Here is a 17,894-nt window from a genome sequence, read left to right as displayed (position 1 = left end):
CTGTTGTACCTTCTTTTGAATAAATGTGAGGGCAGACTTCAAACGTACAAATGCCAATTCCAGAATGAGCAGATGGACAAAGTACTGCACGTCATATCTTCCAGCTGTGTGTTCAGTTGTACCTCTGCGTTGTGATGAGCATTGACCAGCTGCCTGATAGAGCTGATCATTGTATCAGTAACGGTATCAACAACAATGGGTGTTCTTCTACCAGTGTTTTTTGAAAGTGTTGCTTGTTGTAAATCTACATTTGCTTCTCTTTCAGACAAGGAGCTGAAATGGATAAGGTGATGCAGGAGCTAGGGAAATCGCTAACAGACCAAGATGTAAATTCGTTGGCAGCTCAGCATTTTGAATCTCAGCAGGTAAACTAAGTTCAGTGCACTAGAATACATCATGCAAATAATTGTCTTAAAAAGAAAACACAGAACACTCAAATTATCACTGTCATATTGACAGGATTTGGAGAACAAATGGACCAATGAATTAAAACAGTCTACTGCTATCCAGAAGCAGGAATATCAGGAGTGGGTGATAAAGCTTCACCAGGACCTAAAGAATCCCAACAACAGCTCAGTCAGGTATTTAATTCCTCTGCAATGCTTGCTTCCATCTGTAGTAGTTCAAAGTAATTGCTTTTGTATAATCTTTATTTCAGATTAGCCATTTAAACAGGATAATCAAAGCAAATCAAAGGCAAATAAACCATCATAATTAAATATTTATATTTTTAGGAGTTTCTTCATTGTGTAATGTTGTAACCTTTCTGTACCAGAAAGTGTTGTAATGCATTAAAACTACAACTTGAGCTGAATGGAGTTTTCTCCTATTTTGCCTTTACAATGTCTGTCTTTAACACCATTTCACAAGGCTTTCTGTCACCACTTAAGGATGTTCTGCAGAATACCTTTAGCTTAATAAATGGTAACAGTGTAGCATATTTTGGATTAATAAACGTCTCTTCTTTTTTTTTTTTTTTGTTTTGCTTTATGTATACATCACTGGACAGTCAAAAAAAAAAGTAATTTTTTAGTGTGAATGCTTGTGGTGAGAATGAAAAACTTTCTCACTGAGGAAATTGCAGGGAACTCCAGAATTTGTAACTTGGGGAGATCCTTATTTTTTATAATTAGTAACCAGCAGCTTTGCTACTCGTAGGAAAATAGAAGAAGTAAAACCTGATGCTTTCTCATGCCTCGCATTAGTAGAAGAGCCTGTCTGAGTAGATTTAGGTGGATGCAGTAAGGAATTTATGGGAAATGCAACACCTTTGAACCAAGTGGATGCCAGTGATGAGGAGACAGGCATGGATCATAATGCGTGAAATACTTCATCACTTTCTCTTAAGTGTTTCCTTTTGGGATAAGGAAGACGAGTGTATGGAACATGAGGGAAGATAGAGAGGAGGGGGAGTATATTGGAAGATGATGCTGTATGTTTAGATTTCTCACTACTTTTCTCAGGACTCAGGTTAGTCTCAGAACACCTTAGAACTGCCTAGCTCACACTGCTGCAGTAGTGACAGTCTGCTCAATCTCTAAACCCAATCCTAAAATATTTTTCCACACAATTTTCATGTTAGCTTTGTTGATTATTTCCATGAGGCTTTAAAGATAGTGAAATTACAAAGGCTATTCATATTTACCACTGTCAACCTCTTCCCATGTTCTGGCCTTCTACCCCTGTGAAATAAGACCAAGGTGAAGTTGCTTAGAGCTGAAAGCTAGCAAAAATGGACTGCTAAAAGTCCAGAGGCAAGGACCTCTGAGAAAGGGTGAGGATGTTTTGGCTTCATAATCTTGGATGCTTATAACAGATGTGAAGTGGTAGTATTTTAATCGTTGTACTCGCATACAGTAGCAAAAAGTGTGATCCCTCAGCTTGTGTTGAGTCCTGAAAACTATAGGTCCCTAACGCATTTGAAAATAATGCACAGGAAGTCTAAAGCAGGGCGACTAGAAGCTCAAAGAGAGAGAGAAAGATAAAATGTGTGTGTTACACACATATATAGACATAAAAGATACTTATACATATATATATATATACACAGACATATATATCTTTATGCATCTACTTCCTTTTATGGGTTTGTGTGTGTATATATATATATGTTTATTAATAGTGTATCTTGGTTCTACCTCTTCGTTAAGCATTTTCAATTAGTGAAATTGCTTGTGAGTTCATAAAACACCTTTGAAGATTAGGCACTTTGAAAATAAAGACAAACTTTTCATTTAATGCAGAAACAAATTGGAGAGATGTTCATGTAGCAGAAACAGTACTTATTATATCCCTTACTACCAGATAGTTGAATTTAGGAAAAAAAATTAAAACAGGTATCTGAAACATTTCCTTCTTGTTTGAACACTGGAGCATTTGATTTGGCTTTTTTTAATCTCCCATTTTGTGTGGGGAAAAAAGAAATGTTTTATCTAATAACTTCATAATTAAGGCTTTGTCTATTACAAATAGGCTGAGAAGAAGTCTTTTTTTTTTCCTTTTATTGCTATGTTCTTGTTATAACTAGGTATTGTGATTATTTTTATTTCTCAATCTCAGAATGCTTTACAAATGAGCTAGGTAGTGTAAATCTAACAGTGGAGTCTACTCTTCCTGCTGGTATGCTCCTGGGGTCTTGTGTGCCAGAAAGGTAAAACCTCAGCTGAGTGGAGTTCAGTCAGATAGGTTTAGTTTCTTGGTTTCCACAGACTAGCCGAGAAAACTTTGGATAGCTGTCACAAAATATTATTGGTCTTGAACAAAAATCAGGATAAACTTTTCAGTACGTTTCTCGTTATTTCAGTGATGAAATTAAGGTTCAGCCCAGCCAGCTGAGAGAATCTGTAGAAGGAAATGGAAGAATTTATGACGAGCAAAGGCTGTTAGAAGAAAGTTTTACTATTCACTTGGGTAAGTAAACTAACACCAAAACCAAACATAATAACAGATGCTAATAAATAATGTATCTAAACCATGTATTATTTATAGTATTTAACTGTCAACATATATAATATATACAGTTTGTAATTGTTTTGTATCTGTTCTTTACATTTGTAAGAGAAGTACAGTATGGTATAAACTGTATCAAATAGTATGTAGCTACCAGAAATATACTTAATGGAAAACATTCTAGAAGCAAGTTTTTATCCACGCTAGTAAGGTGACTAGTGTAGAAAGGCACACTAACATCAAAACATATAGTAGTTAAAAATTATATTTTAACTTTTCTTATGATTGGTAAGAACATGTGGGTATTAAATTCAATTCCCACAATCAATTAACAGAAAATAGATACTTAAAATTTTTAATTTTAGTTTATGCAATATAGATACTTAAAATTTTTACTTTTTGTTTATGCAATAGAAATTTCTTGTTGTCTGTTTTGACTGCATTAGTATTTCATCTATAGCCTTATAATGAGGAACAAGGCTCACTTCTGGTATAGACAAGCCTTGCTTTGTGACAGCATGTGGAAAATATTGCATTTTTGGTCTTTGTAAATTGCTGGTATGTATGTAAAACTGAATGTACAATTAAGAACTTTCTTTGAGTGTTATTGATTGTATTTCCCTTAGGTCTTTTTCACAAAACTTAGGGGAGCACTTTGATCCCTTGCATTTTAATAACAGTCCTGACTTTCCTCTTTTACTGTATGTATTAAATCATTTATATTCCATACAGGAGCTCAGTTGAAGACCATGCATAACTTGAGATTACTGAGAGCTGATATGCTGGACTTCTGCAAACATAAGCGCAATCATCGAAGTGGAGTAAAACTTCACAGACTTCAAACTGCAATGTCTCTCTATTCAACTTCTCTCTGTGGCCTGGTTTTGTTGGTAGATAACCGTATCAGTTCATATAGTGGCATCAAAAGAGGTGAGTCCTCTAATGGGGTATATCGTGTCAGTGAAAACAAATGTCACTTAAAAACTTGCTGTCTTCTCTCACAAAAAATATTCCCTGTAAAAGTAAAATTTACTGGAGACCCTAATATTTTGGACATGGTATTGCAAAAGGGTAACAGATGCAAAGAGAGATCTGGATAAGGGTGGGGGACAGAGTTGTGCTCTGATATGCTGTTATCTCTCATCTCCTCCCTAGGTTTTGTGTTTGAGTAAGGAACATGTTAGAGTGAACATTTCAGTGTTGTTTTCCCTCCCTTTGACTTACTCTCTAATGTCAGATTAGCATCCTGAAACCTGTTTGCAAAGATGAAAGTGAAATACGCTAGGATTCGAAATTGATAATTAAGTTTACAAAATTACCATGTGCTTTAGATATCTGCAGTGCTATGAATTCCATCAAACAAGAACAATAGGAATATTACTTGCCTACTCCTGGAAACCTTGATTAGTAGCCATTTTAAGTGCCTGTCTTTTTGAGTAACTGGACACTATGAAGGTGTGCTGTATCAAGGCTTACCAATGAAACGTGTTCATTCCTGTGCCACTTTTGGTCACGGAGGCTTTCTCTGAACCACATTATTGAATTTCCCAGCTTCCTCTTGAAGTTTAATACCAAAATATTTACACCTGAAGTGTCTTTTTGACTGAAGCCAGTATTACTTGTCGTTATTCTAGCATGCTGTAAAAAAAAATAGACTTTGATGGTTGATATTATCTTAAAACAGCATGGAATCAGGCTTGTAGTAAGAAGGAAAAGGAAGTGTACCAGTAAAAATTGCAGTTGCATTTGTGCCGTTTACGGTTTCCAAGTTAATTCTGACAGTATTATTTCATATCTGTACTCATTTTCAGTTACTTTTTTTTACTGCTTAAATATTTAAATTAATAACAAATAGAGAAGATTTGGTTTTATGCTAAACCTTAGGTGGTAAGAGAAGATGGACATTTAAGTAATACCCTTAAACACTAAATTGCATCTTCTAGCCACCAGTTAGATCTTGCAGCCACAGCAGAGGGGAAAATAGGGACTGTATCACAATCTGTAAAATATAATCCTAAATAAATTTTGATTTGAGTTCTGAAGAGACTTTGGCAAACTTAACTCTGGGAAAGTTCCACAGCTGTCTGCACCACCGTTCTTTTTAAAAATGTTGCAGAAATGAATGTGTCTCATGTCTCAGCATCTCTGACCTAGTCGGATATATTAGTTAAAACCATTAGCAAATGTCTGGTTGTACTGAGACCCCAAACCACTATGGGCGGCAACTGAGGTTTGGGCACTTTTTTTTTTTTTTTTTAAAATCCGCTCTGTGGTGACAGTGGTAGCTTCTGGCAGAAGAGCAGTAATAAACACCTTTTGAGAGGAGACTTATTAAACTGTTAAAGCTGTTTGTTGCAAGAGCACTAGCCAGAACCATTTCTCCTTCCTAAAAGGCTCTTCAAGAAATAAATGCACCAGGGGGTTCAAAGATTTATAAAATCTTCTATAGAAGACCTTTAAATAATATGTTGATGCTATTGTTTAAATAGTGAGGTTGTGGCTTGCACAGTCTAAATTTCTGGATTACAAAAGTGCAGTAACAATTTTCTGCTTCCATTTTAAAGCTGGCAAAAAATACAAACCTAATAGCCTTTATTTTGTGATGGGCTAGGAGCTCCCTCAAACCTGTGAGATTTTCAGAGGTAGTTGAAGTAAATGAGCTTCATGTGAGCACGCTGTTTATCCAAACATTTTACACTGTTTTGATCAACACCACCAATCACTCGGCAGGCACTAAACGGAGGTACAAAGTCCTGCAGCTTGCTTGGTTGACTTTGTTTAGCTGTATCCTGAGGAAGCTTAGGAATGTGCTTCATTTAGTGTATTTTATTCCTTCTGTTGTGTCTGGCAAATATTTTGATGTTGCACCTTTGGTAAATCCAAAATGGTTCCATTTGTCTCCAAAATTCAGGTGCAAGACTGAAAACCAATACTGCAATGTTTTCTGTATTTCTTACAAGGTGTAAATGGCAACTAGTAAAACGTACCTTTGAAATTGGATTTGGGCACATCTCTAGAACACAGCCTTGAACAGAAAGTTGAACTTATTTGTGAACTTTCAGCATGTTAGTTCCATTCAGACTGTTTTTTCTAAGCTAGATGAATAGTTTCTTCATATACATTATATTTATGCATTGCCTAGCTCAAGTCTCTTATATTAGGACTTTGTAAGGCTACTGTGACTCAGGTTTTGAGTAGGTGTAGCACACTCAGACACATGATAAACTAAATTAACTTTAAAATTAAAATACAAAAGATTTTTCAGTTGTTTGTTTCAAATAAAATGTCTTGTGACCTTATTTTATCTTGATACACACAGAAGACACAGTCTTTTGGAATATGAGCTTCTTCCTTCCTTGGTTTTGGACACTGGAATTTAATAAAGCCTTCTGAAAATACATTTTATGATGGAAACTTCATGTAAAAAGATAAAATACATTAAGATTATCGTGTCTACCCTGCCTGTTCCTGTTGCAGCCTGTTCACAGGAGTATGCAGTGCTCTCCAGATAGGCAGAGTACATTAAGAACTTTAAGGAGGACTAGAGCAGGTACCTCAAAGTGGGAAGTAAGTAGCAATTGCTTAGTATAGTCCAGCCCCTTGCTAATAGCTTGTTTTGGCTCCCAGTGACTTCCTTGGAGAGATGGCTGGACATCAGGAGAAGCAGCTTAGAATACCAGTCACAGAGGCAGTATGTTACGATCCTAACTATAAGATTTCCAAGTCTGCCATAATACTTGCTTATCAGGAAAAGGAACTCTTTTCAGCTGATGACACTTTTCTTTAGCTTTCAGAACTGTGTTTTGCGAACTAAAAGGAAAGAACTGTAATTCCAACCTTCCAGATAACGCTATTTACAAAGTTCATTAATAGCTCTGATATTTCAAAACAAACTGGAATGCTGTTGTTGCTGTTGGAAGTATCTATTATGCATGTTTTGATAAAGTATCACAGGTTGAAGGGCTGTTAGTAGTAAGACATAATTTTTAAAGCACAATTGCATTTAATGCACATATATTATCGCTGTTATTTTGGGGTTTTTTTTGGTCTGGGTGGTTTTGTTTGAAGAGCAGCAACACTCAAGGTTACTTTTTTCACCAAGCAATTCATTTCTTTCAAAAAGTGTTTTGTCTCCGCCATAAATTTTTTAGAATTCAGAGAGGAGTACAACAGGGCCTTGTTTGGTTTTGGGGGGGGGTTGCCTTTGTAACTGACCTTGCTTGAACAGTAGAGCAGAATTATGTAATGTTGCTAAGCACAGCCTTATGACGTGGATTTTAATCTTATTTTTTTTCCTAGATTTTGCAACTGTTTGCCAAGAATGTACGGATTTCCATTTTCCTGGAATTCAAGAACAGCTTGAAATTGTCCAGAAGGTTGTACTTAAGGCCAGAGCACAGCGTAGCAGTAAGTCGAAAAGACATCATGGTCAGTGACAACCAAAATTACTTTCCTTGAAATAGAATAGTGGTCAGCTGAATGTTTATGCTTATGGACAAGTTGATTTCACTTTTTTCTTCAGTTACCTGATCTGTAAAATGGAATGGTTGAGTTTATTGATAAACTCTGAGAATTCTGCATTAAATTCTCTCTTCACAGACAACATGTTCACATGATGTCTCTGCTGCCATAACAGACATAGCTTACCAAAAAGAAAAAAGTATAAGTCCTTAGGTTCTGATCAGACTTTACAGCCTGGGAAGCATATAGTGCCATTGTGCTTTTCTCAGCAATTTAAACTGCCTGTAGCAGCACAGGCTTTCATCTGACTTGACTTTTTTTATTTCTATTTGAATATGAAGCTTTAAAAACTGCAGAAGAGGAGTTATGACTTCTTCCCTTCCTTAAAAGTGACTGCTAAAAGCTGAATAATAAATTGACTAAATGTGTATACTTTTTAGTGCTAACTAAATCCTTGTGAATGGTTTACTTTGCAGTTATATTTACAAATGGCTGTGAAATTATCTGACCACATGGTGTTAAGGCAGTACTTGTACATCATGAAACTTTGTTTTTCTTGCAGAGAACTACTTATGTGATTTAAATACGTTGGTAACATGAATAGATTTGTAAGAGTACGTAGAGAAACAAATTTTCTTAGGAACCTGCGTATTGCTGTAGTCTTGAGAAAAATTCTGAAAGCTGTTTTTATACTGTGAATTTATGTAAATCTCTTTAAAATTTTTCATGTCATACTAGGAACAAATTTGTTTTAAATAGTTACATTGTTTAAAAAACAATAGCAAGATACTATGTAGTTGTGGGTGTAATTTGGAAAGCTTAGTGTTATGTCTGAGAATATTGTGGGGTTTTTTGTCCAGATGAAGAGGTATCGTAGGATGATTGAGTAAGGAAGTTAATGATTTGAGGTAGGATTTGGTTCAGTGTCTACTGAAGACAGCAAAAACACTTCCTGTGTATCCCTCTGCTTTTTGGGGGTCTTTATGGTAACTTTATGTAAAAATTCAAGCCAGGTATCATCTGTACATCAGACTTTCATGCCAAAGTGTAATTAATAGATGATACGTTTAATATTTGTGTTATGTATTTATATACAGAAAACAAAAGAAGTGGAAATGAAGATAAATTAAAGAATATTGAACGAAACCAGTCAAATATTTTGCCGGGTGAGTTCTGTTGCATTCTCCCCCTCTTCTTAAAGCAAATTGTGTTTTATAGATGCACATTTTTAGCTCTAAAGTCAGAACATAAATTATAATTATAACTAAACCCAGGTTGACCTCAATCAGATGAGAAGGATGTTCTTGTGGCTAAGGCAGAGAACTGGGTGTCAGGACATCTGGTTTCTATTCCCAGCTTTGCCATTGCATCATGTGACTTGGGGCAAATCACTTAACTTCTCTATGCCTAAAATCTCTTTTCAGAATTTGAGTGTGAAAAAAAAAAAATAATCTCTGAGGATCTTGGGTAAAGGTGAAACTTAAATACTAGCAACTAATTTTATTTATGAAAATAATTATCAGTATGTCACTGTGATACAGCAAAGCATTTTAGAATGTATTTTTTAACTTTGAGAATGTACAGATCCATTCCTTTCAAAGAGGAAGTATCTTCTGTGATATATACTGTGTATACTGTGATACAGTATACTGTGTATACAGTATATACTGTGATTTTTAATAAGGAAAGCTTCTGTGGAATTTGAAGATGAATACACAGTCAGAGAGGGGAGGAGTTAAATCCATACAACCCATGGTTGAATAAGAGTGCTTCTTAAAACTGATTTCATGATTGTCTTAGATCTTGTTAGTGTAAGTGGTTTATAAATCAACTTGGGTCCTTAACAGATAAATCCATGTGAATCTTGTGGCAGTGGCTTGTGTGTTACTACTCTTAGATGGTCAGTGCTGGGGATTACCACCTCCTTAGCAGTCATCAGACATGAGTACATACCCGTTCTTCAGGTGTCCCAGTATGAAGGTAGTATTTTCACTTAAATGACCAGTGAGAATAGGTTTGAAGAACGATGTTTTTCTGTTGATGGAAGCAGTAGGGGTGTTGCATCCCTGCTTTTCTGTTGACTCTGCTATAGACTTGATCTCCAGCGGAAAGGTGAGATGGAGAGACCTGCATTTCACTGCCCCTTACTCTTTCTCTACCTTTGATAAACGAATACCAAGTTTAAAAATAACCCTGACAAGGTGTCTTGGTAACTTTTTGCAAATAACTCAGTAACTGTTCTTTCAATTACTATGAATTACTTTAAATTCTAATGATCACTGATACCTTTGTCCTATCTCACTTGTTATGTAACCCGCTATCTTTTTCCACAGACTTTTTGCATCCTTTATTTTAACCCATCCATTTTTGGTATTTCCGCCTCCCACATCTGTCTGCAATTCAGTGCTTACATTATGTATTTTGAGTATTACACCTCCTCTGTGTTTGTTTTTCTGTTTCGTGCTATATATAGATCACATCCGCCTGTACCAGCACTGTTATGTCTTATTACACCAGGTGTCCGTGATGCCAGTGAAACCCATCAAAGCAGGAAAGTGAGTGTAGGATGAATGTAAAACAATGGTATTCCAAGAAATTTTAGATCAGTTGGTTTCTAACTTTTTTTTTCTCCTTATGTATGTGTTCTGATTTATGTGTTCTGGTCTCTGTTGTATATTTGTATTTGCCTTTTTGTCTTAACTGACCCTATCCTTACATTGCCTAACAATTGTATTTCAGTACAGATCACTACTGTGATATCTTGCCTTCTTGGTTTATATTATTCTGTAGGAGAATTCTACATCACACGCCATTCAAATCTTTCTGAAATTCATGTTGCCTTTCACCTCTGTGTGGATGATAATGTAAGATCTGGTAACGTAACAGCTCGGGATCCTGCTATCATGGGACTCAGAAACATTCTGAAAGTTTGCTGCACACATGACATTACTACCATTAGTATTCCTCTCCTATTGGTGCACGATATGTCAGAAGTAAGTAAATGTAAAGATTTTGTTTGTTTTTTATCTTCTAGGATGCAACAAAAGTGATTTTTCAAAGGGTGTGTTTCATGCTGGTTTAAGCTAAATGGGACCATTTATCCCAATCACATGCTCCTGCCACATCAGTGTGCTGGTACTCGTATCTATAGGGTGACCCAAATTAAGGAACTGAACCAGTTAAAAACATTTCAGCCAGCTGAATCACTTTTGGTTGTTTATTCCCACCCCTCATTTTGGACACTTCACTTCCTTGGTCCAGCTCGTTGTGCAGTTGTACAAGTATTAATGAAAGATAGAACTACATACCTGGAAGTCTTCTGGCAACAGCTCTTGCTTAGAAACTATACCTTAAAAACTATACTGCTGATGTAACAGTGATACCAGCTCCCCAGTTTTAATTGTTGCTAGCTAGAAAACCTTAAAACTAAGTTTAATCAGCAGCAGAACTAGCAAAGCTTGGCTTAGAGTTCTGTATCCCTAAAAAAACCACTCTTTATCACCTCAGCCCTGCGCAGCAGCAACCACATTTCACCTTTGCTCTGAACTTTTTCACTGCCTAATCACTTGCATCCTTAATTTCTGCCCTGTTTCCTCTTTAAGTCCCCCATATATCAGCTGGCCAAGAAGCAGCATATTGCTGAGGTGCTTCCTAGCTACAAGTGTGCTTGCTTGTTGTGCTGACCTTTTGAATTCTCTTCTTCAGTGGGATGCCGGTGTAGAGCTTGTCTCTTACTCCACTGTAACATTTCACAGTGCATAGTAATTTAATACCATTGGCAACCTCTTTCCTGTCACAGCTGGCTCACAAGATACTAGCAGAAAAGAAAAGGGGTAGGGAGGCAGGGAGAGAAGTGGTGAACAGGCAGTATAGCCACGTGCCTCGCCTCCCTAGGAGGTGAAAATTCTCTAAACTTAAAGAAATGAGAAAAATAAGATAATGCTGACATTACTGATACCCTTACATGCATAATTATGGTCTATTGTGGGGTTTTTTAAAATAACCCTTTGATTTTTGACTTGTAAATTTCAATATGGCCCTTCCTTCTTTGTAAGTGCCCAGCTCGTAGCAAGACAAAGGCTCCCCAGTGTATTACCTTTAACAGTGACTTTTTTTTATAACAGAATTTGATTGGAACACAGTGTAGAAGTGGTCCCCTTTTGCAAGATCAGGGTCTGTTTTTCTGAAAGTGCAAGCAGTGCAAAAGTTAAAAATATCCAATAATGAAGCTTCCAAAAGATGGATTTCCATACATAAAAGTAGACTTTTAGGAACAGGTGATACTATTTCTGAGATTTTTTTCATCTCTGATATCAAGACCTATTTTGGGCAGAGATGGAAGTAATCAACTTGCAGCACGGCAGCCAGGCTTACTCATAGGGCCCAGTTAACCATGTTTCGTAAACGTATTCATCTTTTTTCTTAATCAAGTTGCCATCTGACTATATTCACCTTGCTAGTTTTAGCTTTCGTTTACATATCTGTGTTTTAAAATACAAATAAAGCACAAGAGCAAGTGTTCGAGGTGCTTTGAGAGTGTGGTGTTGCTTGGATGTATGAAACTGAAGAATTTTCTTCTTGCTTAGCACTGGATTCTTAAAAGATCCTAGTGAAACGATTTACCTCTTATGTTAAGCTTTAAGTCTTTGCAGAGTGAGCAGAAAGTGCTTGTATGAAAAGTGTATGTTTAGCCAAAGCTGCACTGTGTGAATTGCATTAGCAGCATCGCTTATTACAGTGCTTTGCAGCTGGCTGACCTGATTTGAAACACACAAATATGTAACTTGTTGTTGAGGGAAAAGTGAATAATAACAGATTTCTGAAAGTTAACCTGAACTTGGTGCCTTCAGCAGCCCCAGTTTTAAATCTGCATTTACCACCTACATAAAAACATTTTTGTAAAGTGGTTAACCAGGAGCACAGCTGCAGAGATGTTTGCATGCTTCACTGTGACAGGCATTCATCATGAGTTTTCTCTGTGTTTTTCCCAAAGGTTTTCTTCTTTTATGGAAGGAAGAGTGGTGTTTATAACCTCACAGAAGTAATGAGTGTATCAGTCTCAATGAAGCCATTACATTTTGTTACTATTTCTATGAAAAAAAAGTAGGAATTCCATTTTCCTTAGTTTTTCTTGTGGCGAGAACAACAAAACCAGATTTCTCTATTCTGATCATTAAGTTAAATGAAGGAAAGAAACTGGGTTTGATACTTGAGAAAGGCAAAAGCAGACAAGTTCAAATTCAGGACAACGGAGGCGTTACTGTCTGATCACTGTTCTGAATCTAATAGAAACTGGGGAGCGAAATGGCTCTAATAGCATGGCATCGCTAAAATTGCCAGAGCTGGCACACTTCCTTCATAGTTTCAATGTAGGAGCCGTTGCTCCTGTCCACACAGCAACACAGAAAAAATGTGACTCTTCAGGGATTTCAGGCAGCTGCCTCTGTTACCGTAAGTTAAGACAAAAATGTTTTGGAGAGAAGTAGAAGTGAAGGGAGTATAAGCTCTGTAACAAATATTTATGAACGGGGTTTATGTATATAGAGAGATTATCAGTGAGTGTATTTACCTCAAATATTTCTCATCTGAGTTTCCTGCCTTTAAATGTACAGCAGCTCATACAGTGTTTAGGATTTGCATAGATGTGCCTCGAGTAAACAACTTGCTAATTCTTAATAAAATTAACCGCTGAAATTTGGTTCCATATCTTCATCCCACAAGACATTATTGTTTTCATTACCTGGTTATGACATGGTTCTGCAAAGGTGTAAGCCCTTAGCTTTACAAAAACAGCCCCATGTAGCGAGTCTGTCACAAATAAAAAGGTTTGCAGCATATCCTTCTAATCAATGAAGCTGACCTCCCCCCCTCTTTTTTTTTTTAATTCAGAGGAAAGCTTAATTTGACAACAAATCATTGCATCCTAAAAAAGGAGTGTGGTGTGGTCTCTGCTAGTCAACAAAACCAAAAGTCCCAGGTGGTTTTTTTACTTGCTTGGATGCTATTAACCAAAACTCACTATGGTGATGGGGTGTTTGCCTTTGGTTTTGGCCCTATCCCCTGCACTGTATTTTGAATTGGTACTTAACCTGATCCTTCATCATTTCCACAACTGTTACTTAGTTTGCATATAGAGAAAAATCCTGATAACATGGCCAAATCATGAGAATGTACTTTTTTAAAGATGGGTTAGAATTTAATCACTACTGTGTCATTTTCAGTTCTTGTGGCTTGCATGGAGTGACATTCTGGATTCAACCTGTTATTTCCCTGAGTGCCCACAAGATTTAACATCTATGTTCTTCTGAAATAGTCCAAGGAATAGTGTCATATCCTGCTGGTTTGATCAGGCCTTTTAAGGCTTAGTTCCCTTTATTGATTACGCAAGGTACTCCTGAGTTGCTTTCAGAGCAACAGGACCTTTCTTTCTAGACACTTGGTGTTTTTTTTTTCACCAAAGCCAAAACAGGGATCAAAACTAACAATAAACACCTACATTATTTGTGGCAGAAAGTACACATAGGCAGATAAATTATAAGAAAGAGCAAGTATTTCTTCCAGAAAGAAAATTAAAAAAAAAAATTGTCCAGCATGTGTTGTCTACCCTAAAAGCAGTGTCTATTGATGCAGTGATTTACATAATGAAAGAAAGTTTTCTGAAAAGATATTTCTAGCTTATGCTGGTTTTAGCATATTATGTATTTTGGGGATGGCAGGAGATACCCCCACCTATGTAGGAACTTTGACTGTCAGTAGTTGTTTAATGCAGCCACGTGCAGTATGCTGTTGCTGTGTTATCAGTTGGCATTCTTAGATAACCTTGCTTCTGCAATAACTTTTTTTTAATCCTGAAATTAAGCTCTTTGATAATGACAAGATTGCACAGTGTTTGGCACTGCAAAATAAAGTCTGGCTTTACTGAATAGAGAATTATATAGCGCTTAAATTTGTAAAGGTACATAGAATGATAAATTTGTTTCTGCATCTATATTCCTGTATTCAGACTAGAAAGTGCTCATTTTCCATGTTGAAGAGTATATCAGAACAAATAGGTACTATTTTCTTTGAGAAGTGTTTACAGTGACAGTCATTCTGTCTCTGACTTGGAATATTCATCTTGATATAATTCACTTTGTAGCATATAGCCAAAGGATGTTCAATGTACAAAAGCATTTAAACTGTTAAATTTTTTAGACCAGTGGTTATAGCCATATCTTAAGATTAAACCACTGTGATTTTCATATCCCATCTTGGTATTTAACTTTAGGTAAGGATTTGCTGTCTGTTTATATCTGAAACGCCTCCATCAAATGAAGATGGGTTTTGTTTGTTTTAACAGTTAACATAAGTGCATCTTTAGGGGAGAAAGGCTTCTTCCAGTTCCAGTATTAGAGAGGTTTTTCCTGAAGGCAGCAGGTGTGCCAACAAACCTTAACCAGAATCATCAAGAATAGCTAGGAATCATCAGTTACTGCTGTTAAGATGTGGTCACGAGCCTATCTTTGGCTAGCTGAAACACAAATGTGACTTATCCATTGGATAGTATACATTTTTCTGAAGCTCCCCAGGGGAATTCAATAACCCTGTTTCCAATGACATTAATAAGATTGTCAACAGTGTTTTTGTTCAACACCTCAGCTTAAAAATGTATAGATTGTTCTGACACTGGGCTCTCCTACCAATAAGCAGTGGCAGTGCTTTTATGGTCACCTATAAAGTACCTACCACCTGCATAGAATGCTCTGGAAAACTGCATCCCTCTTCATGGCGTGTAATGCTGCTTGAGTACCTGCTGGGAAAATGGGGTTCTGTGGCAAAAATGTATTATTCTTATTAACTTCCCTGCTACTCTTGTTGGTTAGATCCATTGGGCACTGAGGCTTTTCATTTATTCTTTTTTCAGGAAATGACCATTCCATGGTGCTTGAAGAGGGCAGAGCTTGTGTTCAAGTGCGTCAAAGGTACAATGCTTCAGCTGGGGCTTTTTGTGTTGCATTTGGTGACATCCAGCCTTAGCTGAGACTGTATATTTTCCAAGAAAAAGGTGTTTTTCAATAATTTATTGTTTGTTAAAACCTACACTTATATTTTCTCTTTTTAAAATTATTAACTGTCATACCAGGAAATAGTCTCAGACACTTAGAGACTAAAAGTGTTTTGAAAGTATCTTTACAACTTAAACATAGACAGCAGAAGAAAAAGCCCTTACTGCAGCTTTGAGTAGTCTCTGAAGGAAGGTAAGAGCTGGTGGTTCTCTACAGTATAATTTTCAGTCTCTTTTGTATTTTGGTTGCTTCAGACAATGAGGACTCTGTGCATTTTTCCAAGAGTAGTTTATACCCTAATTCATTTCTTTGCTGGAAAGTCCTCATGATTCAACTTGGTTTTCTGTCTTTGCAGGTGGTGTTATTACTTACTGCATTCTTGTGTGCTGCACTTAAATACCTGAACCGGTCATTTAGAGTATTTAAAATGTTAGTAGTGTTGATGTTCTTTCCACCACCTGCTTGATGAACCTCTTCCTGTCGTGACCTTAAGTAATTCACAATGGAGTATCATCCACGTAGCCACTTTCATTAAACAAGTATTTTTCTGAGTATCTTTACTTGCCATGAGTGTGTTCCTGTGGACCCTGTAGTTCATTAGTAAGGAAATGTTAGCATAAAAATGCTGTATCGTAACTTGAGCAATAAATGAGCACTGAGCTTTTTCCATGTAAGTAGGTCCAGGTAGTTTCTGTTGCTGCCAGATTGTCACTGTACTTTTGGCAACAGGCTTGTACTCATTCACGTGGATGTGGTCACATCAGAGCTAAAGGAAAGAGCTATTTCTCAGTGAAAGCAAGCCATTGAAAGGACTTGTAACACGCATATTTGGAGAAACCTCTCGCTTCTGCTGGCTGGCACTGTGCTGTACAGTAGGACTGCTTATCCTGCTCTCCAGGGGTATATTGATTTTTGTCCATAACTCCTCACTAGTTTTTTCCAGTTAAAGCAGATTTCGGTCGTGAGATTGGCCAAGTCTGATTTAATTGTGATTTAACTGCCTTAACTAAGGATGTCGTTAAAATCCTAATTGTATGTGAAAACTTCCTCACTGCTTGACAACGGTGTAATTGGCAGGGAAGATTGCATAGGTTATGCATATAATATGAATGCTGGTTTTTAGGTTTCATGATGGAAATGGCCTCGTGGGATGGAGGAATTTCTCGGACTGTACAGTTCTTGGTACCACAGGTAGGTTAAACCAAGTTCATATCCAGCCTAGTTGGAACAAGAAGTTAAGTGTCAGCAGATCTAGTTTTGATTTCTTTGCTATGCCCTGCTCCTTTTCTGTGAGCTTAAATTATTCGCTGTGGGTTTGGTTCCTTGCCTATAAAACAGTAATAAGAGGGGTTTATATTTTTGGATGCCCTGTAGTATCTTCTGATTTCAAACTGGGATGTTCACCTTTACGAGCGGTGAATACATCATCTTCGCACAAGATACATTTTTGCTATTTACTCTGAAGAGATGGACTAACCTTGTGTTACTTAAGTTTAGGTGTTCACTAGTCATATTGTCTAACAACTTGGAAAGTTGCAATGCAATGAGTTCAGTCATGCTTCCACAAAGTCATTAATGACTCCAGGTATTTGAAGTTAATTGTAATTAAGATTCTGAAATTATTTAATTCGGAGTTCTGACTGATTTTCAGAAACAGGAAGTTTTCCAAAGGGGGCCAGCACTAAGTTTTATTTGTTCTAAAAAGTGGTACTGGAAGTAACATAAAAATCAGAGTTATATTAGGAAAGAAGTAACATGTATTTCTTGAAGGTAGTAAACTGCTGAGCAAGAAGGAAGGCAAGAATAAAATAAGTACTGAAGTTGAATCTAATCCTGGAATTTGGAGAGCAGGAGTCCTGTAGATAACAAACAGCACTGTCCTGCTTGTGCTAGGCAGAAATAATCAATTACTGGGATAAGAAGTCTACTGGAAACAGATATGTCACATAAATAAACAAGCAGTATTTTTAGGTCAATCTTTACCTTTTGATAGAATTAAATAGAATTATAACACATAGTTTGAAAATTATCTTCGTGGTCATCTGAAAAACAGCAATTCTCTTAAACGTTAAGAAACAAAGTTGAGAGAGACTTGGTTCTTCCAAACTACAGCGAAAAGCCAAAGCTTACTGGTATGTTTTTTGGGGGGGGGTTGTTGTGGTTTGTTGTTTTTTTTTTTTTTTCCAGACAATTTCTGAGGAAATGTTTTACCAACTGAGTAATATGCTTCCACAAATCTTCAGAGTGTCCTCTACATTGACTCTGACCTCTAAACACTGAATTTTGTGCAGCAGTAAGATGTATCCTGTTGACAGAGGATGAGATTACAGAGATTCTGGACTGGAATGTCTCTCTTTCTGAGGGATGATGACCCTGCAGTGACATTTGTTGCAATTTCAAGAATCATGTCGTCGTAATAAAGGATAAATGCTGTCTGTA

General features: G+C 36.7%; 1 protein-coding gene across 5 annotated transcripts in view; it reads left to right on the top strand.

Annotated features, from left to right (window-relative positions):
• Positions 1-17,894, top strand: part of FERRY3 (FERRY endosomal RAB5 effector complex subunit 3) — a 23,302-nt gene extending 5,408 nt beyond the window's left edge. For 4 of the 5 annotated variants that reach the window (XM_074825714.1, XM_074825717.1, XM_074825715.1 and 1 more), the window contains 10 exons: positions 266-365; positions 460-581; positions 2,804-2,910; positions 3,682-3,879; positions 7,249-7,377; positions 8,508-8,576; positions 10,201-10,403; positions 15,314-15,371; positions 16,579-16,646; positions 17,643-17,894. In XM_074825714.1, the coding sequence (XP_074681815.1) occupies positions 266-365; positions 460-581; positions 2,804-2,910; positions 3,682-3,879; positions 7,249-7,377; positions 8,508-8,576; positions 10,201-10,403; positions 15,314-15,371; positions 16,579-16,646; positions 17,643-17,735 (1,147 nt within the window). In that variant the 3' untranslated portion in view covers positions 17,736-17,894. The remainder of the gene's footprint in view (positions 1-265; positions 366-459; positions 582-2,803; positions 2,911-3,681; positions 3,880-7,248; positions 7,378-8,507; positions 8,577-10,200; positions 10,404-15,313; positions 15,372-16,578; positions 16,647-17,642) is intronic. The other variant, XM_074825718.1, reaches the window with a different exon arrangement.

The sequence above is a fragment of the Strix aluco genome, chromosome 5, assembly GCF_031877795.1.
Source record: "Strix aluco isolate bStrAlu1 chromosome 5, bStrAlu1.hap1, whole genome shotgun sequence".
Taxonomy (NCBI): Eukaryota; Metazoa; Chordata; class Aves; order Strigiformes; family Strigidae; genus Strix; species Strix aluco.
This window is presented reverse-complemented; position numbering and strand designations above follow the sequence as displayed.